General features: G+C 47.3%; 1 protein-coding gene across 1 annotated transcript in view; it reads right to left on the bottom strand.

The window, feature by feature from the left end:
- Positions 1-884: 884 nt before the first annotated feature.
- The window catches only part of LOC119441040 (monocarboxylate transporter 7-like), a 54,657-nt gene continuing 30,328 nt past the window's right edge, over positions 885-25,213 (bottom strand). Inside the window, exons 4-5 of the mRNA XM_037705772.2 lie at positions 1,478-1,621; positions 885-949 (exon numbers count right to left, since the gene is read on the bottom strand). Of these exons, the coding sequence (XP_037561700.1) occupies positions 885-949; positions 1,478-1,621 (209 nt within the window). The remainder of the gene's footprint in view (positions 950-1,477; positions 1,622-25,213) is intronic.

The raw sequence follows: 25,213 nt of genomic DNA, 5'->3' as shown, positions 1-25,213 counted from the left end.
GCGCCCAATTAAACACACAACTGAAGGAAAAGTACGGTAAATGTTACCAACGTTTACGGTAATCGTAAAGGTTACCGACCCCGCGGTCATAGTATGGACATAAATAACGAGAACTTGCATTGTGGGCAGCCTACGTCACTTAGGTAGCCATACTTCACAGGCTACATAGCGATCATTTGAACTTACTGTTAAGTTACGTGCGTGCGAAGGAACTACGTGTTTGCTCCTAATGCTGCACTTGTGATTTTAATAAGCAACGCTTCATAACTTATTAGGTAAGGACAGAAACTTGCTAACTTTAGTAATCCTAGGATGTGAGCATCGTTTTATAATTATTGTTATAACGTTTGTTCATTATTCAAAGATTATTCGATTCGATTTGATTCTGGAAATATTCTATTCGTATTGGATTCCGTCTGATAAATCAAGATTCGCACACCCCTACACCTAACGTCTGACGCGAGAGGTTCAGAGCTAAACCTAAGCCTAGATTCATTGCATGCTCTCCGGCGCCGCTACATCTTTCGGAGCACACTTCTGGCTCAGGCGGCACCATAAAACCAGCGTCATCGCAATGTTTACACAATATTTTGCTGTGCTCAGAGTTTTGTTACGAGTGAAAAAACGTGCGAGTTATTTCGACTGTGCGCACACTCTCTGCGGTCGCTTAAACGTACGAGAAAACGATGTAACGTCAAACATATGCGCTAATATATGACGATGTCACGGGTATAAACTATTTACAAAGTGTATTTACAAGAGATAGATAGACAGCAGCTAAGAACATAGAAAGGCTGTTGCCACTTCGTCCTCTTCTCCGTCGTCGACATTGTCTGCTTTCCTCACCGTAACAATATAAACAAAGTAAGCACAAAGTCGTGCACTCACTTGTCGAAGTACGTGTTAATGGCCACCATGTTGGAAGGAAAAATCAAGCCTTGACCAATGGCTGTCAGAAATGAAAAGAAAAAAAGTGCAGAATCACTGCGGAACAAAGTCGGATTACTGAAAGGCATCTCGTTTAGGTTTGAGGCCCAGTCGTACTATACTTCATGTCTCATTCTCGGAAAAACTCACGAAAATGGTGAATTAATTTATGCTGAATATCACTGCGCAATATCAACACGGATCTCGCGCCACGCATATTCAGTAGCGTGAAGATGCTATCTTTATACAGTAGAAATTACCTAACAAAATTATTGTGATCTGCGCTAGTAGTGTTGCGACCATGCAATGCTTCACTTCAAATAAATGTGCGACTAACACGCAACACAAATCGACTGCAAGGTATCAAACAAATTGTAGCTTGCTTTCTCTACGAAGCCATGACAAATCGTAGAAGAATCTGTGTACCATGTATAGTTAATGTTTCCATGATGACGGACTTACTAAAGCGCCAGATTATCCTCTAGCAATCTTATTGGCGAACTGTAGAACGGTTGGAAGTTTGTGCAGTAGGCTCATCAGATGTACGCACCAGTCATGATGCCAATGGAAAGGGTGATACCGATCACCCCATAGAAGGCTACGCTCAGCAGTATGCCCGAAGCCACCAGTATACTTCCTGCTATAGAAACGGCTCGCAGGGGCAGCTTTCGCAGGAGTATTCCCGACACGACACCTGGAAAAAAGAAGTCTGGTTACTTACTGGTTGATGCAACTAATTATGCAATTATGTATTTATTATTTCTTTATGTGACAATAATGACAGTTACTTCTTGGCAGGCCGGGATGGGGTGGTGCATAAAAAAGGATACTTTTGCAAAGCAAGTTATGTTCGAACGCAACAAAGAAGATACGCAGCAGCGCAGAACAATAGCACCCATTACCAAGTACGTGAATTCAACAAAACAAGCATAAAAGGACATGTAAGAAAGCAAGATCGACGTTTTGTGACTTCAAAAAGATAGCACTTGGCTTACAATCGCTACGAACGAAATCAGGCGTTTGGCTCATCAATGACAAGAAACAGCGGACAGGAAAGAGTCGACCGAATGCTTGTTCGTGACCTCTTCAGGAAGCCTGTTCCCGTCTCTTACGATTCAGAGAAAAAATTTAAAGTGGTAAGGATTTGTTGTAGCCTGTGGTATATTAGAGGTACGTCCTTCATGACTCGTGCAATGACCCAGTGCCCCCGTCCCCAGCGGCGGCGAAGCACTTGACCAAGGCGGCAGTCAGGCCTGCGACGCAGCACAAGGTATTAAGAATCCCTGGACCCAGACAGACTGCCACTGGAAACGGAACCTGGCAACGCATAACGCCTGAACCCTCTAGAGTTAGGATAGCTTAGCATAGCTCTTTGAGGAATTACCAGACATTGTCTGTGATATCATCGGTGTTAGCTTGTAACTGGTGAGGCTTTGCAATGCTGACTAACCGCGACATCCTCTGCTACACACGTAATGCAGATAAGAGAATATCATGTAGGATTTTTCATTCAAAAGGACATAGGTGGTAACATTGATGAATTCTATTTCATTAATGAGACGGTAGCAGTCATCGTAATAAAGCTAAATGGGAAATATAGAATAAAGGTTGTACACGCCTACGTTCAAACCACAGGTCAAGATGATGAAGCAATAGAACAGTTTTATGAAGATGTTGAATTAGCAATGAAAAAGGTGTACATTCCGCATACTGTAGTCATGAACGACTTCAATACAAGGCGGGCGAAAAAGCAGGCTGGGGAACGAGCAATTGGCAATTACGGCGTTGATTATATGAATAGTACAGGAGGAAAGTTGGTATAATTCGCGGAAAGGAATATGCTCTGAGTAACAGGAAGTACATATGAAAAATACCTAATGGAGAAACAAGAAATGAAATAGATTTCATTATCTATGCCGATTCCACCATAGTGCTGGATGTAGAAGTGTTACGTACGATAAAGGTTAGTGAATTCTAGGATTGCTCTCAATTTGACGAGAATGAATGAATAAATCTTTAGTTGAAACAGTGACTTGTCAGTCGAGGTGGGAGGGTCCCTTCTTCCAGGAACCCCCTGGGCTGGATTGCCCCCGAGAGAAAAAGCAAAATTAGTAAAGGAGAAAGAGGCCAACCTAGACAAGGCAAGGGTAAAAGCAGAGGAATTTAGGCTGGTGCTCGAAAACAAATATACAGCTTTAGAACACGACGATTAAGACAACATAGAGGTAAGGAACGAAACCGTAATTAGGCTAAATTCAGAAGGAGTAACGAAGGGCCAAAGATACGACACTGCATGAAATTGTCTAACTCGAGAGATCAGATTGAATTGGCCGAAAAGTCAAAGCTGATAAACAAGAAGACAGTAACCTAAATTCAAAATTATATTGTCGGAAAGCTTCAGTAAACAGTAAAACATAGCTGTAACTGATAATCAGGAAGAAGAAAAATGTCGCAGTGTCGCCCGAAAGGCGAAGCATCAATTGCGATAGCAAATTGGTAGAGAGCTATTCGGAGTAGGGATAGTAGAGTAGTTTTATCGGCCGCATAAACTTGGACACATTCGCTTTCTAACTGAATTGACAAGCGTGGTGTCATCGCGCACAAGCAAACATGAATAGATCACACTGAATGACCGCAGACAACAACTGTCAAAACGCTGGCGCGGCCGCTGCAGCGGGCGAAGAATCGTGCGGTCTATCGCTTCAACGGAAACTGAGCGGCGAATGCACAGCGCATAAAGGCCAACCTCTATGCAGCGAACTTTCGCGACGAATTTCACGTGACGAAAGATCCAGCGCGACGCGCCGTCGCGAATTCGTCACACCACACTCCATGCAACCAAGACGCCGCCAACGCCGCCAACCATGCGGTCGACGTAGCCCACGAGGAATCATTGCGGCCAGACGAGATAGGCTACGAAAGCGACGTTGGCGAATGAAAGAAGGTAAAAGAGCGCCTAAATCATTGTTTTTAGACGTAAAATAAGGCACCTGACCTGAACAAGTGCGTACAGTAAGTGTTCGTTGTTAGCCGGAATCAATTTAGACTAACTTTTTTTTTTGCGTGTGTCAGCTTCCGCCTTCGAGCCTGCCCTGCTGTCCAGGAAACACAAAGTTATTAGACAGTTTTAGCATAGCCTACGCAATTAATAGCGTACGCTATACGCTATAGTACAGCGTACGCTAAGCAGCGCATGTTTATTGCAGTTTTAGTTGGCCTGCGAGATCTTCCGATCTCAAAGGCCATATGCCATCGTCACGCGTATCTCTCGATTTCACCGATGTGACGCTGACATATCGAAGGTTTCCCTCGTTAGGCTTCGTTTCGTTTGAAACGAGAAGCGATCTCGAAAACTCCACAAGGTTATCCGTAATATACTGTCGTCGAAGCGGCCTGAGACTAAGCCAAAGCCGTTTACGCAGTCATTTGCTACGAACGAAGCGAATTCTACAATAGCCACGCCAAATTCAATTCGAGGCGGGCAGTGGGGCCCGCCGCCATGTTACTGTAGCCATGTTTTACGTACGTGGCTTGCGAGAAGGCTCTTTTGTCGCTTAAAGTAGCGAGCCGCCCATATGCCGCACCTACGTGAGTCTTCAGCTCGCGTTTTTCTCGGATGTGCCAGTGAACTACGCCCTGCAAACTTCAATCAAACGTCTTTCCAAAACACGGCGGTACGCAAGGCATCATGTTGCGGGTATGCATGGCCAGAGCATCATCGGGAAGCGAAGCCTCTAACTACATAGACTACACAAAATAAGCAGTGACCACATATTAATAACTAGAACATTGAGGCAGAACAACCAACAAGGAGGTGAAACAGCGCTGGAAAACAAGCGTTTGAAACGAAGGTAGGAAATAGTCGAACAGTAGCCAAGCGTCAGCAACCTAAACTCCCGTCGATGGGCGACCGACGGAAGTCAACCTCTGCGCTGTGGTCCGATTGGTCCACGCTCTCCGGCGCGCGCGACGACTTCCGGCGGCGGCGGTTCGCTGGGCGGCGAATATCTGGAGAGAGTGTATCGGCGGCGAACAGTAATTTTTCTGACGTTGGGCGGCGGGCGGCCGTCACCGAGCAGCCGCCGCCGAAAGTTCGTCGCCTTTTCGCTCCATGGAGGTTGGCCTTAAAGGTCAGAGCCGTGTGGAGACACGGCCGGGCTCGACTGGCGCGCGCGCTCGCTCGCTTCTTAAGAAGCGAGTGCGCGCGCCAGTCGAGCCCGGCCGTGGTGGAGATAAAGAGACGGTGCGGGCGACGGCCACCACAGCCAGTGCAAGTGTATTTGTTGGCAGAGTAGAAGCTGCTCCCCCCGTCCCTCCCGCGCTGCCTCCCCGCTTTTTTTTTTTTTTTTTTTTGCTTTCACGTGGGAGATTGCGTTGCCAGTTCTCGTTGCGCTGGGTTGCAAGATAAGCATTTGGTGCCGTAGCACAGCGTCGCCCCGCCTCCCTCCCCTCCATACCCCCACGGCCTTTTGGGCGACAATCGCGTTTGCTTTCCGCCGTGCGTTGGCTCTCCGTGATAGCGCGCGTCCCCCGCGCGCTTTTACTCGCGCATACGGCGCGCGGCGACTAGTTTATCGCCCTTGAAATCTATACGGAACCTCATGGTGACGGCGACGCCGACGGCAGAAATCCCGTTGAAGTGTCCATATAATTGCTATCGCAATAAAACTTGGCATAGGACAGGGCAAGATTTATGCAGTGAAGGATAACAAAGCCAATGTCATCAGCGATTTCGATGATATAGTAAAAACAGCGGAATTCGGTGTTGACCTCTACAGTACCCAAAGCAGCCATGCTACTTTCATCCGAAGTGATCATGAACAGGATACAGAGGCTCCTTCTGTAACTAGCGATGAAGTTAGAAGGGATACAAGACACGAATCGGGAAAAGCGGCAGGAGTAGATGGAATAACAGCCGCGTTAATCAAGTATGCAGGAGATATGCTTCAAAAGCTTACGGCTCTTTATCCGCAATGCCTCGCGACTTCAAGTCTACCAAAGAGCAGGGAAAATGCCAAACTTGTACTAATCCATAAGAAGAGATAAGTTAAACTACTGAAGAATAATACGCCCATTAGCTTGGTTTCAGTATTCTATGAGATATTTAGCAAAATAATTTCCAGCAAAGTCAGGGGAACACGACTCCAATCAACCAAGAGAACAGGCTGACTTCAGGAAGGGATCTGCTACAATGGATCACGTCCATGTCATCAATCAGGTAATTGAGAAATCTGCGGAGTACAATAAACCTCCCTGTATGGCTTCCAGGGATTATGAAAATACATCTGATTCAGTAGATGCCAGCAGTCATGGAGGGATTCCGAAATCAACGAGTACTGTAGGCACACATAAATGTCTTGGAAAATAAAATAAAATTAAATTATGGGGTCTTACGTGCCAAAACCACGATCGGATTATGAAACTAGTCAGGGACTCCGGAAAATTTAGACCACCTGGGGGTTCTTTAACGTGCATATTGACACGCGTGCTCTACAGGCAGACGACGACGACGATGGGGGCATTAGCGGACTCCGTCTAGTGGGTCAGTGGGATTCTTAGAGGAAGAAGACGGTGTCTCTGTTCTGTTTTGTTGGAACAGGTCGTCTTGTGCTGTTCTTGAAGAACGTCTCCCTGTCTTCTGTTCGCGTTGTACCGCGACAATATAAATCTAAGTACACGGCTGTTTTCGCACTTGGCCCGGATCAAAATGCGGCCGACGTGGCCGGGATTTGATCCCGCGATGTCATGGGAAATATCTGCAAAGATCGCGGCTCTGTGGCCATACTTAGCCTTTGCTCCAGAAAACGCGGAATTCATCATCTGCAAAGATTCCACATCTACGTTGTTTCTTCACAAGAAAAGTAGAAAATTACTTATCAAAACAGGAGTCAAGCAAGGAGACAATCTATCCCATGCTATTCACTGCATGTTGAGAAGTATTCGATCTACTAGACTGGGAAGGCATAAGAGTCAGGATAAACGACGAACGTCTCGTCAACCTTCAGTATGAAGATGACATTTTCCTGTTCAGTAAAACTGGGGATGAACTGCAGCAAATGAATGAGACCCTAACTGAGAAAGTGTCAGAGTGGGGTTGAATATTAATGTGCAGAATACAATTATAATGTTCAAATAGCCTGGCAAGGAACAAAAATTCATGATCGCCATTCAGCCTTTAGAGTCGGTGCAGGAGTACCTTTATCTAGGTGAATTACTCGCAGGGGTCCTTGATGATGGGAATAAATTTACAGAAGCATAAATATTGGTTTGAGTGCATACTGCCGGCATTACCAAATTCTGATTGGGAGGTTACTACTGTCCCGTTGAAAACAAAAGTGGACAATGATTACATTCTACTTGTGCTAACATATATGGGGCAGAAAATCGGTGATTAACAAAGAAGCTCGAGAACAAGTTAAGGACAAAGGACCGCGCAAAGAGCGATGGAATGAAAAATGCTAAGCTTAACGTTAAGAGACAGGAGCGTGCGGCTTGGGTTGACATGAAGACAAAAAAAAAGAAAAAAGAAAAAAAGAGGTGGACAGGCGATGTACTGCGTACGGCAGCTCAATGGTGGAGTATCAGAGTTACAGAATGCATGCCAAGGGACGGAAGCGCAGTCGAGTACCGCAGAAAATTAGGTGAGGGAATGAAAATAGTAAATTTGCAGGCGCAAGTTGGAATGAGCTAGAGAACGACAGTGATAATTGTATATCGCTGGGTGAGGCCTTTGTCCTGCAGCGTACATAAAAATAGCCTCTTGATGATGATCGCAATAATAACAACGGTAGGTTCCTGTTTTTTTACGAGTGCTCCTAGACGTGTTAAACTGGAAGTAACTGTCACATTCCATTTTAGTTCGACCGTTGACGATTTCATAAAGCATCTTTAGGCGGTGTTGTAATTTACGTATAGCCTCCTGTTTTGGGAGACCACACTGAACGGAGATGAGGGATTGAAACTTATATTCCGTAGGCAGAATAAGTTAACCTGACTGGTTTGCAGGTATGTTCTTATATATATTATACATATATATATATGGTTCACATATAGATTTATTTGTGTTACACCTACATGCATCCATTCTTTGGTTTCAGTCGCGCATGAAGCGTTTTATTTCCCTAAACTCCTTCCTAAGGTAAGACTTTCTGATTGCTCTCTGTTCCTGTGGTAAATAAAAAATAAATTCTGCGGTTAGCGTTCAATTGATTCACAGTCGGCTATGAGGGATGCTTGTGTTGATGACTTCGCAATAAATTTGACTATCTGAGGTTCTCTAACTCACGCCAAAGTCATAGTACATCACAGCTTTGATTCATTCTGCACCCATCAAAATGAGGCCGCCGCGGCCAGGAATAGTTACTAGTAGTAGGCCGTGTAGTTAGTAGCAAAGCTAAGGTAAAATTTTTGTTATCCTAAAGGGTTGTATAAGGACTCAGCATGTCACAGATTCGCTTCTATTTTTCTGTCTCGGCTGTGCCAGCATGTCATCTTTCTGGTATAAGTGCTCAGATTTTAGTCAAATTGTCTTCCTTGTCCTTGCATTGGCGTATTGCATGGGCACAGTTATTATTAGTACTACTACTATTTGTATTTTCCTGTTGTATGACCTACTTCTGTCGAAGGCCCCGTTTCAGACGTCTGCCGTATTTCTAAATTAACTTAGCCATTCCAGGGGTTCCTTTCCTTATACCGAAAGTGACTATGAAGAAAAATGAGGATTAAGCCACAAGCACCTGCTAAGTCGTGGTACAATTAAATTTCCGCTATCATGCTTCCCGTAAATAAAACAAAGTCAAGTCAGCGTAGAACAACCAAGGTGCCGGAGGGGCTTCCTCTTTGACAACGAAATACCGTAAAACGCGAAAGCATTTTGTATACGCCGGTCTGAATGTTCGATCAGCCCAATCTCCCTGCATGGATGATGATTAATGGGGTTTTATGGCGCCATTTTCAAAGAAGGCCAAGGACCGCCAGACCATGGTTTCATGTATTCGATGTAGTGGTCAACGTCAAGTGGATATGTAACGCGGCTGTAATGTGGCATAAAAGCATTCGCTGTAAGATAAGTAAAATATGCGTTTAAATAAAATTATGACTGTGATGTATGGGGCGTACACTCATAGGTTGGACGAAAATAAAAGATATACTACGAAGAGGTGATACACTAGAATATGTGACTATCAAGAAGTACTACTGCATCATCAGGGCCCTCCGAGGGTAAGGGCCTGGAGGCGTGCCGTGTACCTAACGCTACCATCGCAACAGCGGCTTCTCAAGAGACGCCGCGCTACGAATTATTGGTTCCGATAACGTGTAGCAGGCGGCCTTCATTGAAAAAAATCAAATAGTTTTTTTTTTGTTGAACATTGGTTCCTTACCAGGAAACATTGCTGGATGCAGAGGGAAAGGTTGTCTGTAAGCTAGAGGAAAGTGTATTTTCCTTTCAAAGTTTGTTTCTTGGCACTAGGGAAAGAGGTGGGTGATGGTCACGCTCATTAAATTTTCCGTAGATGAGAGGTTAATCGCCAGTAAGAAAGCCGTTGTGTGTTCCGTACGTGTCTCCTATTCTCAGTGAGTTATGACATCGGCTTTCCGTGATTTTGTTGTTGATGGCCAAATGCCTAACTTTGGTTTAATTAGGTGAAGGTTAGATGTTTCAGCATCCCAGAGGTGTTGCCAATAATTTCTTAGTTTTCTCCACAGGAAAGGTTTAAAAGCTGTAGCCTTTAAACAAAGTTCAATGTTCACAGGATTTGTGTGGTTTTGTAGACGTGAAAGCTTTAACTACGCTTAATGAGTCTGTAAATATAGTTGCCTTAACAAATTTATTTGCATAATGTGATTTGCAGGCGACAATAGCGCATAGACCTCAGCCGTAAAGATGCTGGTTAGTGGGTGTAGGGCGTGTGATTCCAAAGATGATGGTCCAACTGTGGCGTAGGACACGCCTCATGTGAATTTGACACACCCGTGTAAAATTTCGTGCATGAGTACCTCGCTTGCAGTTCTCGAAAGTACATCCGAGTGTGTTAGTGTGGAGCGTGCGTCGAGACATTACAAATTACGTCTCACATTCTACGATCTCCCATTGCCATGGCGAAACGTCCTTGCTGGGATCTTCAGACGGTGTTCTAGAAGCGAGACATACATTTCTTCACTGTCTTCTTACAAGAAGCGAGAAGGTTTCTCTGAATGTGGGGCGCTTACTAAACAGCGTAACACACGTCACGTCATTTACAGTTGCGCAGCAAGGATGCTCAGGGTTCTAATGCACTTTCAGGAAATATGTAAAACTAGAATATAATATTTGAAGTTCACGTGACCACTCATTTGATTCTGCGCAGAGACAAGGCACACGAATTGTCCTGAACGCGCCTGTGGCCAGGCGGATCCCTAAATGATGAAAAGCGCGCTGGGTGCGGCAGAGTGATAGACTACAGCGCCATAATCCAAACGGTATAGTATGAGGCTCTTGTACAGGTTTATTAGACACTTCCTATCACTACCCCATGTTGTGTGCAAAAGAAGTTTGAGAACTGTTTAGACATTTACTCATAGAATATTTGCAGTGGGCTATGAAGGATAATTTGGAATCAAGTATGACACCAAAAAATTTGTGCTCTGTATTCAGAGGTATGCGTTGTCCTACAAGTTCAATATTATCGCCTGGGACCAATGTTCTCTTCCTTGTAAAAAGGACGCAGGAGCTTAATTTTCTGCGGATTTAACTTCAACCGATTTTCATTAACCTATTTCGACACCCTGTTCAGGCCAAGCTGAACCTGTCGCTCGCAAATTGAGAGATTACATAATTTGAAACCAATTTACACATCGTCAGCGTATAATGAGTAAGATATCGTATCTGAAATTCATGAGCGTAATGAATTCATTTTGCAATAAAGAGAGTACAGCTTAGTACGCCACCCTGCCGCACCCCTGTTTCCTGGAGAAACGGCCTGGAGAGTGCATTAGCGATTCTGACACGGAATATGCGGTTAGACAAGTAGCTTTCTACAACGTTAAGCATGTTTCCGCGTATACGCATCTCCGACAAATCTCAGAGTATCCAGTAACGCCGCGTCCTGTCGTACGCCTTTTCCATGTCGAGAAATAGACAAAAAAGTGCTGTTTGTGAATGAAAGCATCACGGATGTTTGAGTCCATGCGTACGAGATGGTCGGTTGTAGAACGATCTTCTCTGAAACCACACTGATAAGGGTCAAGGATTTTGTTTGACTCGAGAAAATATACGACTTATCTTCTCGAATATCTTGCAAAGAAAACTTGTAAACGCTATCGGACGGTAACTAATAACTGAAAATGACTCTTTACCTTGTTTCAATATTGGATCTACAATAGCCTTTCTGTATATTGAAAGCAGCTATCCGGAAATCCTAATGGCGTCAAGAAGTGCACAAGTAGGGTTATTTCTATGTCTTTGTGAAAGTGCTTCATCATGTCTTATACGATCCTGTCAGATCCGGGTGCAGAGCTCTGACGCGCGTTCGATGAAGCTCTCAACTCGGCAGCGCTGAAAGGACGGTTATAGGAATCATTCGGTTTGTATTTACGATCCATTGGCTTACGTTCCGCTGTTGCTTTATACTAGTATGTAAGAAACGACTTAGAATAATTAATTGAACTACATACGCGCTCAAGGTGCTTCCCAAGGGTGTCGGAATGAACTTTCAAGGTGTTCCCTTGATCGTCAACAAGGGCAATGTTTGGGTTTGCTGCCTATTAAGCCTTCTAAGCCCACCCCAAGGGTTCGCCTCCTGTGTAGAAATTTATGCTTGAAAGAAAACTCCTCCAGCTCGTTCTCCTAGCTTGCCGTCTCGTGCGCCTTCCCTGGGATTTAATGGGTTTGAACTGGATCACATTTTCAGGAGTTGGCGACTGAGGAAGTATGCCCTATGTTTCATTTTGTTCCTTGCGCGCCTGCTTGCAGTCTTCATTCCACTAAGAAATTCGTCAATTGTACGAGTTACCACTTGTTAGTGGAATGTATTTTTCTGCTGCGTCAATGATTAAGGCGGTAAAATACGCCACTGCGTCATCTATACTACATTCATTGATAAAATTTCGTAATGAAGAAGTGCATTCCTTACAAATGTTTCCAATCGGCACAGACTAGTTTCCACCTGGAGATGTGAGGTCTCCAGGTGGAAACCAGCTTTCTCTACCAGCTCTTACTAAGCTTAGAATCAATGGTTAGTGGCCACTCCCGAATCTTTTTTCTTACTGGGGTTTTACGTGCCAAAACTAGTTCTGATTATGAGGCACGCCGTATAGTGGAGGGCACCGGATTAATTTTGACCAGCTGGGGTTCTTTAACGTGCACTACAACGCAAGCACACGGGCGTTTTTGCATTTCGCCTCTATCGAAATGCGGCCTCCGCGGCCGGGATTCGATCTCGTGCTCAGCACCGCAATGCCTTAGCTGACTGAGCCACCGCGGAGGATCACTCCCGAATGTATTTTGATGACGTTCCATTATAAGTCGAGAAATAGGGAAGCAGATCCAATCGATAAGTCTATCGATGAATATGAATTGTTATGAAGACTATAATACGGTGGCTCCTTACTGAAGAAACATGCACCGGAGTTTACTAAAAGGTTTCCATGAATCGGCCTCTCACGCCACATCGTGAGTGTCTCCACATCATGTTGTAGGCGTTAAGACCTCCCACGAGTATGTAGGGCTCGGAAAGCTGATCTATAAGATTATACAAGTCTGTTTCCACGAGATGATGATTCGAGGGTATATATCGTTACGGCGCCACACAAGAGTGGCGCCAAAGTCAGAAAACGACGATTTCACGTGTCGATGTGTAATCGGTTTCGACAGCCATCTTGTTTGTAAATCGTTGCCTTCCTTGGAAATAGTGTAAGTACATCTTTATATGTGACTTCCGCAACGTAACAAATTGGTGAGAGGTGCGGGGTAACCACGAGAGACAACAACGGAGCGCCGCAGTGGTCGTCACCTCGGACAGGACAACGTAATGGACGAAACAGGTCCCGAAATGGCGCGTACCACTTCAACGCCTACAACCCGGACGGTTTCCTGGCTCAGCCGCGGGATCCAGGAACGTTCTGCGGCACCGACAACCTCGACGTGGAACAGTGGATCGCCACATATGAGCGTGTAGGTGCCCACAACAAATGGGATCCGAGGATTATGTTGGCCAACTTGGTGTTCTACCTACAAGGCACGGCGAAGGTGTGGTTTGTAACCATGAGAAAGAACTTAATAACTAGGACACGTGCAAGCAGAAGCTGAGGTACTTGCGCGGCCGCACCGCCGGGTGGATGAGCGCCGCATAGAACGAACTAGCTACTCGTGTCCAAACGTCCACGGAATCGCATGTCTCTTACATCCAGGACGCGGTGGCTCTGTGCTGAATGGCCGACAGCGATATGGCCGAGTTAGACAAAGTTGGACGTGTATTTAATGGGTCACTGACGATGCTTTCAACATGCTCATGTGCAAAAATTGTGAGACAGTACAGGACCTCATAAAAGAGTGTCAACGCTTTGAGCAGGCCAAGAGCCGCCACATTCCACTGCCGTTCGCACATCCGCCGAACACAGCTGCGACGTCTTCGTGTGACGACAGGCTAGGAATGCAAACACCATCATTATCAGACGACCTGATGCGGATAGTACGGCGAGAACCTGCAGCCTTTCTTTCCCGCCCCAGTGAGCCGAACAACATGCCTACAGTATCATTTGTGCAGGCAATATTCCGCGAAGAACTCGCTAATGTTGGAGTTAATTCTGTATGCGCCGTTGCCGCTTAACACCTGTCGATTGCTCCTCGGCTATCCAATGGTCCGCAGTATGCTGCACGATACCGAAATCCAGCCGAGTGGCGAACCGCAGACGATCGACCAATCAGTTTTGCCTGCAGGCGTATGGGTCACCTTGCTCGCCATTGTAACAACCGTACTGTCTCCTCCCCTCAGCGAATGCCATTCACCAGTTATTATCGCCCCGAACAGAGCCCGTGTCGTTACCAGTAAGGCATTTGACGCCCAACAGCCCAACAATGACGATCGTGCCACTTGTAACAGTCCCTCGTTGTCATTCCGACGTCACCAGTCCTGTTCGCCACCAGCTCGTCGACCATCGTAACTATCGCCGCAGGCTTGTCGTCCACCGTACCCGACGCAGCCCCGACGCGCGTCTCTGGAAAACAAAGCGATGCAGCTCCCGGAGTAAGGCTGCATTGAAGACTCGACCGCAAAACCCTCTGATCACTTTGTCGACCAACCAGAACGTTATTGACGTTGTAGTCGATGGCGTCAGTGCCCTGCACTCAGTGACACTGGCGCGCACATATCCGTGATGAGTGCCCAATTGCGCCCACGGCTGCACAAGGCCCTCACACCTGCTGCATCAAGCACCCTCCTCGTCACCGACGGAGGAACGCCTGCCGTGCTTGGTATGTGCACTGCTCGCATTGGCATCGCGGGGCGCTTAGCCACTGTTGTTTGCCGTTTTGAAACAATGCCTATACGACGTTATGCTCGGACTAGACTTTTAACACGAAAGTGTTTTATGCCGGGGTCCACCAAGACTTCACTGACGTATTTCCGTCACGGAAATACGTCATACGGAAATACGGAATGACGTTCTTACAATGTACACGAACATAATACAAAGAAAGAAACCAGAAGAAAAAGTTCCACAAACATGCAAAATTTGGAAATCGAACCCACGACCTCTCGGTCCGCGACGATAGATCGCCGAGCGTTTAACCCGTTGCGCCACAAACGCATTTGCAGAGAGCTACACAGACGCGCCTTATATATCTAACACTCCTCCGTGTACCCGCGCTCTTGCTCGGGGCGGTGCCGCCGCCTACGAGCAGAAAAGAGAAGTACTGCATTATGACACTAACGCGCACCGACAGTGAAGGCTTCGGTGGTCTCAGCACTACGACGCCTCGATGCCAGCATTCGAAGGGACGCTGGCATCAAGAAGCACTACCAACGCCAGGTGGCGTTCACCGTACTCAGCACAGCGGAGCGTGGCCTCCGCAATTAGCTCTGAAAATGTTTCTGAAGTTGATCGCGGAGGCTGCAATTACGACGCGCTGTACGCGCTGATTTGACTCGGTGACGATTCAGTTACGTGCTTTGTCTTGCGCGTTGTATTAGTGTGTCAGTTACGTGCTTCGTCTTTCGCGTTGTGCTAGCGTGTGCAGCGTAGTGCAGCTTCCATATGCACGACGGTTGCTCATGGTCATCGACGTTGGTAGTCGTGATGGAGGAGACGTGCCACCAGGCGTCAGCGTGGGTGCATCAACGCCTAAGGGCGCTTTAGCCACAAAACACCAATAGACATTATATATCAATGTGCAATAAACATTACACTACTTCTGTGAAGACACGTTTCACTTTCGTGTTCTATACCGATTCCAATATAAGAGGGATCAACCACATTTTTTTATCGTCCCATTCAGCCCTCTTGGACTGCCCGTCTAATGTCATTCAGCTTGAGCAGCCTCACGGCTGCTATAGTACACCTGTCACACCACCACGGTTATGCTCTGCCGAAGACATCCACCTGTCACCCAAGCCACTACGTACGTCACTCTAATGTCGTTTCCATCTGTTCCTGACAGAGTTTACGTGCTATGTGCCACCACTGACACACTGCTTGAAAGGAATTTGGCGTGCCCCATACCGTGCTCTCTGTTAGAGGCAATCATACTTCGCTCCCTCTCCTCAAATTTAACTGCTGGAATCAAATCGTTCCCAGAAGCATGTCCTTGGGCGACATATTGTCTGTCAATGATTGCGAGATATCGGCGCTTGACGCCGAAATTCCGCCGCCTTCAACAGGAACCTGATTCACAGACTCTCACAGACGAACTTAGCAAGATGATTGCACCTGACCTTCTTGCTGCGCAAGCTGCTGGCCTCCACCGTCTTTTGAAAACTTACAGCAACATTTTGACCTTGACGGCCACCCTTTAGCTCAGACATCGGTGGTAACCCGTCGTATTTACAGCGGATACGCCAATCCGATACACCGCAGGCCACACCGTGTTTGTCATGCCGAACGACAGGTGATGCAAGAAGAAGTCGATAAAATGTTGACTAAAGGCGTTATCGAGCCATCTTCCAGTCCTTGGGCGTCGCCTGTTGTCCTTGTCAAAGAACGGCAGATGGCGCTTCTGTGTCGATTACTGGCTTTACGTATCGATTACATAGTATCGCTTTACGTCAAGGGCATAGAAAGACGACTGGAAAACAGCGAATTAGGTTTTGATTTATCCTACATGCGTAATGGACAAATGGTGCAACAGAAGATCCCTGGACTGATGTACGCAGACGACATTGTGCTACTAGCGGACAATAAAAAAGATTTACAGATACTTGCGAATATCTGTGGGAACGCAGCGACAAATCTAGGCCTTAAGTTTAGCACAGAGAAATCAGGGATTATGATCTTTAATGAGCACACGAGTAACTTCGTGGTGTCAATTCAACAGCAAGTAATACCCATAGTGAAGCAATATAAGTACCTCGGCGTACACATAAACGAAGGAAAGAATTACTCAAGCAACCACCAAGATAATCTGAAAATAAAGGGGAAGCGGAATGCAGCATTAATGAAACACAGAGCACTGTGGGGCCACAATAAGTATGAGGTGGTGCGTGGAATCTGGAAAGGAGTAATGGTGCCAGCGCTAACATTCGCAAATGCCATTATATGCTTAAAATCGGATATATTGGCGGGTTTGGAAGTTAACCAAAGATCAGTAGGCCGGTTGGCTTTGGGAGCACACGGTAATACGACAAATGAGGCAGTGCATGGAGACATGGGTTGGGCCTCTTTTGAAGTCAGAGATTACGCACAAGGATGTCTACCCCTTGCCGCGTGCTGATAACGTTTTGGACTGCTTGCACGGCGCCAAGTACTTCTCGTCCATAGACCTAGGATCAGGCTATGCACAAATCTCAGTAGATGCATGGACCGTGAGAAAACTGCCTTCGTCTCACCTGACGGCCTCGACCAATTCAAGGTTATGCCGTTCAGCCTTTGTAATGCCCCGGCTACCTATGAACGAATGATGGACTCCTTAATACGCGGCTATAAATGGTCTACATGTCTCTGTTATTTAGACGATGTGATTCTCTTTTCACCAACTTTCGCGAGTCTTCTCACGGTTCTGTTGGCCATCCTTGCTGTTTTCCAACGCGCCGGCCTGCAATTGAACTCATCCAAGTGCTACGTTGGACGTCGTCAAATTATCGTACTTGACCATCTCGTCAGTGCCGCTAGCGTTCAGCCCGACCCTGACAAGATTCGCGCAGTCCAGAACTTTCCTGTTCTGCCTTCCACCACAGATGTAAGAAGCTTTGTATTACTGTGCTCTGCTCGTATTTCCGTCGTTTCGTCATGAATGTCGCCGAAACCGCCCGCCCACTCACCGACTTACGTAAGAAGGACGTTACTTGCACATGGGGCCTTTCTCAAACCACAGCCTTCTCCACCCTCGTACGCTTGATAATGCCCCCCCCCCCCCCCCCATTGCTTGCTCATTGTGATACATCTGCCGCAACTGAACTTCACACGGATGCTAGTGGCCATGGCATTAGTGCTGTACTCGTTAAATCGCAGCGTAACGAAACTTCACACGGATGCTAGTGGCCATGGCATTAGTGCTGTACTCGTTAAATCGCAGCGTAACGAAAAGCGCGTACGCCAGCCTCGTCCTGTTACCAGCGAGAGAACTTTTTTCCGTTATTTAACGGGAGTGCCTGGCGTTAGTTAGGGCAGTAGCTGAATACCGCCCTTAATTGTACGGCCGAACATTTTCCGTGGTTACCGATCATCATGGTTTGTGCTGGCTGCCATCACTTAAAGACCCCACTGGACGATTGGGTAGATGGGCGCTACGGTTACAAGATTATTCATTTTTTGTCTTGTACAAGTCAGGCCGCTTGGACAAAGATGCCGACTGCCTCTCCCGTAATCCTGTCGACCTCCTTGAATATGATGCACTTGATACCGACGCTTGCATAATGGCCATTTCTGATCTCCGTGACATCCGCACTGAACAACGGCGTGATGACTGCTTACCTGATCTCATCGATCGTCTCAATTCTGGACATTCGGAGCCCACTCTGCGCATGTTCGTACTACGCGACAACGTTCTTTACCGTCACAGCTTACGCCCCCAAGGACCAGATTTTTACTCGTTGAGCCACGCCATTTCCGAACATGAATTCTTGAGCAGTTGCATGACACACCTACTGCAGGCCACCTCGGTGTTTCTGGTACTTACGACTGCGTACGGCGCCGCTTATACTGGCCATGCCTGTGCCACTCCGTGCGCCGCTACGTTGCAGCATGTGCGCTCTGCCATCGCCGCAAAAAAACCTGCTGTGCTGCCCGCTGGACGCCTTCAGCTCATCGTCGTGACCTGAGAACCTTTCTTTCGCGTCGGTCTCGATCTTCTCGGGCCTTTTCTGACGTCAAAATATGATAATAAATGGGTCGTCGTCGCGACTGACTACGCGACCCGTTACGCAATCACGCGAGCTTTGGCCACGAGCTGTGCAACAGAGGTGGCGGATTTCCTTTTACATGGCATCATCCTCCATCGCTGCACACCCCGGCAGCTCCTCAATGATCACGGCGGCACCTGGTTGTCCGGCGTCGCTGACGACTTACTTAGTTCCTGCTCTGCATTCCACCTCCTACCACCCGCAGACAAACGGACTCACGGAGCTGCTTGATCGCACGCTGACATTTATGGTGTCTAGGTACGTTTCTGAGGACCACAGTGATTGGGACAATACTTTACCCCCTCGTGACTTTCGCTTACAATTCGTTCCGTTACGAGACCGCTGGCTTTTCACCCCCTTTACCTTCCGTTCGGCCACTACCTTACTTTGACCTTGACACATTGCTTCCTTCCTCGACGAACGCCCCCCTGAATATGCTCAAGACGTCTTCGCCCGGGCTCACACGGCGCGCCAGATTGCCGGCTCCCGGTTCACTGACTCTCAGGCCGCACAGAAGATCCGGTACGACAGCCGAGATCGAGACGTTCAGTTTCCTCTGGCTCCGTTGTCCTTCTATGGACGCCATGTCGCCTCATCGGCTTGTCTGAAAAGCTGCTGCCGTGGTACACAGGCCTGGCTCCGTTGTCCTCCTATGGACGCCATGTCGCCTCATCGGCTTGTCTGAAAAGCCGCTGACGCGATACACAGGGCCCTACACGATATTGCCGCAGCTTGGTGATGTTAACTACGAGATCGCTCCGCTAGACTCGCCAGTCCCCACTGACATTGTGCATGTGTCTCGGCTGAAGCCTTTCTTTGCCGCGAGTTAACCTCTATTACAGCTGGCCCGCAGACGGCGCCTTTACAAGGGGGGGGGGTTATGTTACGGCGCCACCCAAGAGTGGTGCCAAAGTAAGAAGACGACGATTTCCTGTGTCCAGGTGTAATCGGTCTCGACAGCCATCTTGTTTGTATATTGTTGCCTTCCTTGTAAACAGTGTAAATGCATCTGTATATGTGACTTGTGCAACCTAACAATATAATTAGAACATACAGTTACCAACATGCTGGAAAGAATTGCCCGAACTGACAGTGCCTTCAAGGATGTCTGAAGGTCGACTTGTTTACAAGATGCAGATTTGTTGGCAGCTATTGCTACACAACCAGACGAGGTGTTTTCCTCGGCACAGGCTTCACGATAGATGGTATAGCGACGAAGAAAGTTTGTGTGTGTATTTCATAGGTGTCTCTTGAACACACAGAAACGTTGGATTGTGTTTGCATAGGAGTTCTGTAATGTCAGGGTTACGAAGAAGTCCTCCGACATTCCATTGTAGTATTTGAGTCTCCATGATGGCAATACTGTTTTGATGTTTGTTTAGGGGACGAGGGTTAGCCCACGGGCCCTTTCCAGGCCGGGTGATGCGAAGTTTGTCTTTTTTGGAGCAATCACGAAAATCTCGCGGCTGCTTAGGCGCTGGCGGCGCCGTCTGGCTAGTTATGTCCATCGCCTCTTGCGGGGCACTGGACACGCGCTCTTTCGAGTGCTGTGTTTGACGTAAGCGCCTCCTCGCCAGAGACGAGCCTCTAAAGGCAACCAGCGTGGGGGTTGATGGGCCTCTCTTAGATGTCGGGGCAGCGTTAACTGCAACCGCGGAAGGGCCGTTTGGTGTTGCCACCGGTTCGCTGCGAGCGGGCCGGACAGCCGCCGGAAGCCGTTGTGAGGCTGCCCCTTGACGCGCCACTTCGGCAAAGGTATTCTGTGGCAGGTAGGACACCTGCCTGCGTGCCTCTTTAAAGGATGTGTTCTCCTTCACTTTTAGCGCAGATATTTATGTTTGTTCTTTTTTTCAGATAAGGCATGACCGCGAGTGTGCGCCGTGCTCTCCGTCACAGTTCACACAATGCGGATAATTCTCGCAAGTTTCAGATGGATGTTCGTGTGCGTTGCATATAGCAATGGTCACTCGGCCTCGGCGGTTCTGGGAACTATGGCCAGATTATTAGCATTTGAAGCACCTCAGGGGGTTTGGCACTTATGGCTTGACACGGATCTTCAGATAGCTTGCTTCGATAGTATCGGGACACACATTTGAACCCAAGGCAAGAATAAGGTGCTTTGTTGGGATTTCTTTGCCATCGTGCCTCAACTTCATTCGCTTGACATTCATTACGTTCTGGTCACTCCTACCCTCTAGAAGTTCAGTCTTGGTCAGTACCAGCAACTCGTCGTCCGAAATGACCCCACGAGTGGTGTTCAGTGTGCGGTTTGTCATAAGTCAGTGGAATTTCCCCAAGGAAGGCTAGATTTGGGAGCTTTTCGTGTTGCTTCTTGTCGCGGAGTTCCAAGAGGTCACCGTTAGCCAATTTCTTAACTTTATAACCTATAGCATCTGTAAGATATTTCGCCACAAGGAACAGTAAGATGGCTCTCCCTGGTTTTTCCGGTGTTTGACTGTGAATCACGGGAAAGTGGGCGAAATCTGTGCTCATCAAAAAACTGAAAAAATTTTTCGGTGCGCCCCCGTTTCGGGGCGACCTAGTAACGCGGGAAAGAACAAGCGACGAAAATAATATTCTTTCAGCAGGAACGCCACTCACCCACTATGGAGTCCAATAAGGGGCCGCTGTAGGAAATGTAAAGACAGGCCCTACAAACGCCAACTGTACGTTCCCGCTATGACCAAATACGTACAGTCAAGGGTGGTTATGACACACAAGGTTAAGCATTCCCGCCTGGAAATTTTGAGGTAAATAGAAGCGAAAAGACAGGAAAGATTAAAATTGAGGGAAGAAGACGAAGATTGATGAGAATGGCAGGAAAAGGCAACTGCAGATTTCCTCCAAGTGGGTTAGTCTGGAGGCGCCCTCTATGTGAAACAGATGTCAAAGAGGTGTAGTGTTGCCTCCGCCGGGGGGCCTTAAAGGTCCGAACATCCGGCATCGGCTCAACCCCCAGAATCTCACTTTCCCCAGACAGGGCTAAGCCACGCACGACTACATGCGGGAGGGTTGAACCCTCATGTGCTTGGGTAGGCACTGTCCCAACACACCAAACGCCTGCTCACGCAGACGCCCCTGCAGGGTCCCTGTACTGCTATATTTGTACTCCATGGGTTGAATTTGTGCGAAAATTTCTTTGTTATTGCGAGTGTTAACTTGATGCAGAAGACCAACTGAAACTCGCGTGAACTCGAGTGCTGAAAGTACAATATGCTTCTGGGACGCATGCACAGCTGCTCCAATCAGTCTCAGAATTAATTCCATGGGAAATGAACGAGCCGCTCTTAGTTACGCAAAATTAGTGGACCCTCTTTCATCATGTCCTGATTACTTTATCATAACATAATGTAGTGGTAATACGCACGTACACACAAAGGATGAGCAGGAGTAGTGAAACACCGAACTAGTAACACAGCAGCAGTCCCTGTGTTTGTCGTCCTTCTAGCGCGTGTTTCCTAACGCCTTGAGCCTTACCCACCTGCTCCAGTTTACTGTCGCTCCAATAACTTCAGCGTGCCGTGCGCATTACTGGAATGGGGGTCACTGTTCTATTCGCACGTCTGCCAGGCCGACCAGCACGAGGAAAACGTAAAAAAAAAGAAAAATACCGCTACGCGGACGGTTTATTCAGACGCTTTATTCAGATGGTTTATTCTCAGATTATTTGTGATTTTCCTGGCAGCAGATTCCTTCGTTTGCTTTGGGCTGACTACGACCGTGTTATTTCGTGTTCTTTTCTTTCGTCGCCGGTAAGCTCGACGACCTTCGCTTGTGCCTTTTATTTATTTGCATGAAACGCATAGGGACTCATTGCAGCAATGGTTCCATATGTGCGCCGGCTCAGGGAATGCACACACTATCGGCTATCAAGATGGATCGTTTATAGACGATAGCAGATATCGGCGAACCGATGGTTTACCGCAAGTGCACGTGTTTCGAACTGCGCAGCCAGCGCGGACGCTCTCGACTACCCCGCAGACGAGGATGGTGACAAACGCGGCACTTCCCGGCTACCACTATTGTCGCCCCATGGCGTCGTGGGAGTTGTACAAAGGATAAAAATGCGCACGCTGCCAGCGGTCCCTTTGAAGCTAAGCGGCAGATAAGAGTCGCGTTGCTCAGGCGAACTTCGTAACATAGAGTTGCTAAACCTCCGTGTTTGAGCGATTGCACGGCATGTTCTCCTGCAGTGTGCGCGGTTTGCTCGAGGGCATGGGCCGCGTAACGAGCGGATTCCAAAATTTTTCCCTGCTTTTGTTTGTGCAATTTGTTGCTGTTTATTTTTGCTGGCTTGCTTATATCGATTTGTGTGTGTGTTTGCTCTGAAGTAAAGGCGCATGGTAAGGAGTGAGCAGAGGAAAACGGGAAAGAGCAAGAGGTACCAATAACAGTGGCCGAAATACATCTTTTGGGTTGATTTGCGCTAGTGATCGCTTCGTGACAGCGATGTGCTTGTAAAACCGCTTATCATTAGTAGGATGCTTCTGCCCTAAGCTACGGAGGGGAAGAGAAGTGGCATTCTTGTGGGAATAAATGGCTTGAAACGGGAAATTCGGTTTGCTGGGGGGAGAGCAGTGAGAGCTTCCGGGGCTCGGTCGCTCCGCAAGCTGTGGGTGGCATGTATACTCGTAAATACACATGCACATACGGAGGAGTTGTTGCGATTCGCACCGGTAGTCGGATAACGAACGGGAAATTCAGGGCCAGGAGCCCAGATCAACTAGGGTGCCATTGGGGTTGATGGCCGGGCAATTGCACTTCACAGCATCAAGCTCAACTGTGGCATTGCTTCTGAAGGCGATGAACGACATGCGGACTTCACCTATGTGCTTCTCGCTCAGCCCTTTGTTTAAAAGGCGAACGGTCGTCATATAGCGCTGCACACCATTGAGCGTGATACCAAAATTACCAGAAAAAAAATCTGACGCAGCAATTGTTTAGCTACCACGGAAACTATGGTTCGTGCATATACTTGTCTAATCTTCACCTTTGCGGCTTCAAACTTTGTTGTCACAGCATTTATTAAATTTTATCATTCCAAATTATAAAGCGATCGTGGTTTTCTAAACACTGCAAGACATATATTTCTTGCGCAAATGCTTAATAATAGTGACTTGTTGCATTTATAATGCCAGGGTTTCTTGCATATAATAAACTTGCAATGTTACAAGGCCGTTAGAATCCAAAGGAACGAAATTTAGACAAATTCACACATTTCCCGTCATTCCGCTGCCTCCGGAACCGCCGTGCTTGCAGCACGTGCAAGCACATACCCCTCAGTTCCTCTCAGCACATACACCACATACCCCTCAGTAAAGTATTTTATGGAGGAAGATGTATTGTGTAGACGTCGTAGCGCTTATCACGACTCCATTCCGCGGCAGATGCCTGCATGCTTTTGAGCCCCGTTCTGAACTTCAACGGCAGTGCACTTTAACGATGTCGTTTACTGAAGATCACAGGCATGTGCAGCGGCTCGTTCTCACTCGGCCTTCGACTATGTAAGCCTGTGAAATATGAGCAATGTCTATCTAGCTCGGACAGCGACACTGCGATAAGCGCACAGAGGCCGCTGTTTTATCGGCTGCTCTATGGCGGATAAGCATATGGCAGATTGCGCGAGTGTAAATATGTGACGCGGCACAGACAGCAGTGATAAGACACCTCCTTTAAAGTTACATCGTGGCTTCGTACACTTCACGCGCCACATGATCTGCCGCCAAGATAATAACGAGTGCGTCCCTGCACGCCGCTTTACGTTAATTGTGAAGAGAGCCATCCTGGGTGTCTGTTTTAGAGCGTATCTATATAAGGCATTTTCTAGGGTGTCATTCCGAAAGACTTTCCGCGGCGTTGGGGACTAATTAGACCTTGCTGAGTTAGTTCGTGCATGTTATTAAGAAAAAGAAAACGTAACAAGAGCAAAATAAACATCGAGGATGAGCGCATGTGTGCACATCCCAGGCACATAGGCGGACACACGTGAAAAGCGCACACGCAGACAAACGGCTCTGTCAATTTTTGTCTTTAAAACGGAGCTCTCTTTGCGAACCATCTTGCACTTGGCTGACCGTGGCTGCTGCTGGGTGCTGCTCACTCCTGCCGACAAAAGGTTATTTACCTGTACGTAGGGTAATCGACATTTTCGGGGCTTAGAAGATTGTAGCAGGGCCAGCCGGGAATTTTTAGACGACATGCTGGATTTTTGTGCTCGGGTCTAGCACTTTTCGAAGATCTCAGGATTAAGCCCTGGAAAATGTTTAGATAATGCACACAAGTTCACCGGCGCATAGGGTACAGCTACCTAACAATTTACTCTCCTCCATAGCCATGCTTTTTCTCAACTCGCTCGCAGCTAAGCTCCACCTTCACTGGCTCTCCGGAATGGTGTGACGTTGCGTCGTCTACTTCCTATTTTCTTGGAGCCAGCGAGCGAAGCCTCCCCAACCCTTTCGCTAGCCACCTGGCCGTGACAGGTTAGTTTCTTAACAAAACGTCGCTTTATGCATTGAAGGACAAAATTAACTGGAACGGCAATGCATTTCTCCGCAAAGTTCGGGAATTAATATCTCGAAACTGGTGCCATCCTGAGAATTATTTCCAAGTGGATCCTCCTTGCGAACTCCACGGCTACAATTTGTAAATTGCAATATGGGTCACAGGTAATTAGTTAAAAACTTAATTAGTGATTTTTTGTGAATTAGTCGAATATGCATTTCACTTTCGTGTGCAAATAATGTCCACCTCTTCGA

The sequence above is a fragment of the Dermacentor silvarum genome, chromosome 2, assembly GCF_013339745.2.
Source record: "Dermacentor silvarum isolate Dsil-2018 chromosome 2, BIME_Dsil_1.4, whole genome shotgun sequence".
NCBI lineage: Eukaryota > Metazoa > Arthropoda > Arachnida > Ixodida > Ixodidae > Dermacentor > Dermacentor silvarum.
This window is presented reverse-complemented; position numbering and strand designations above follow the sequence as displayed.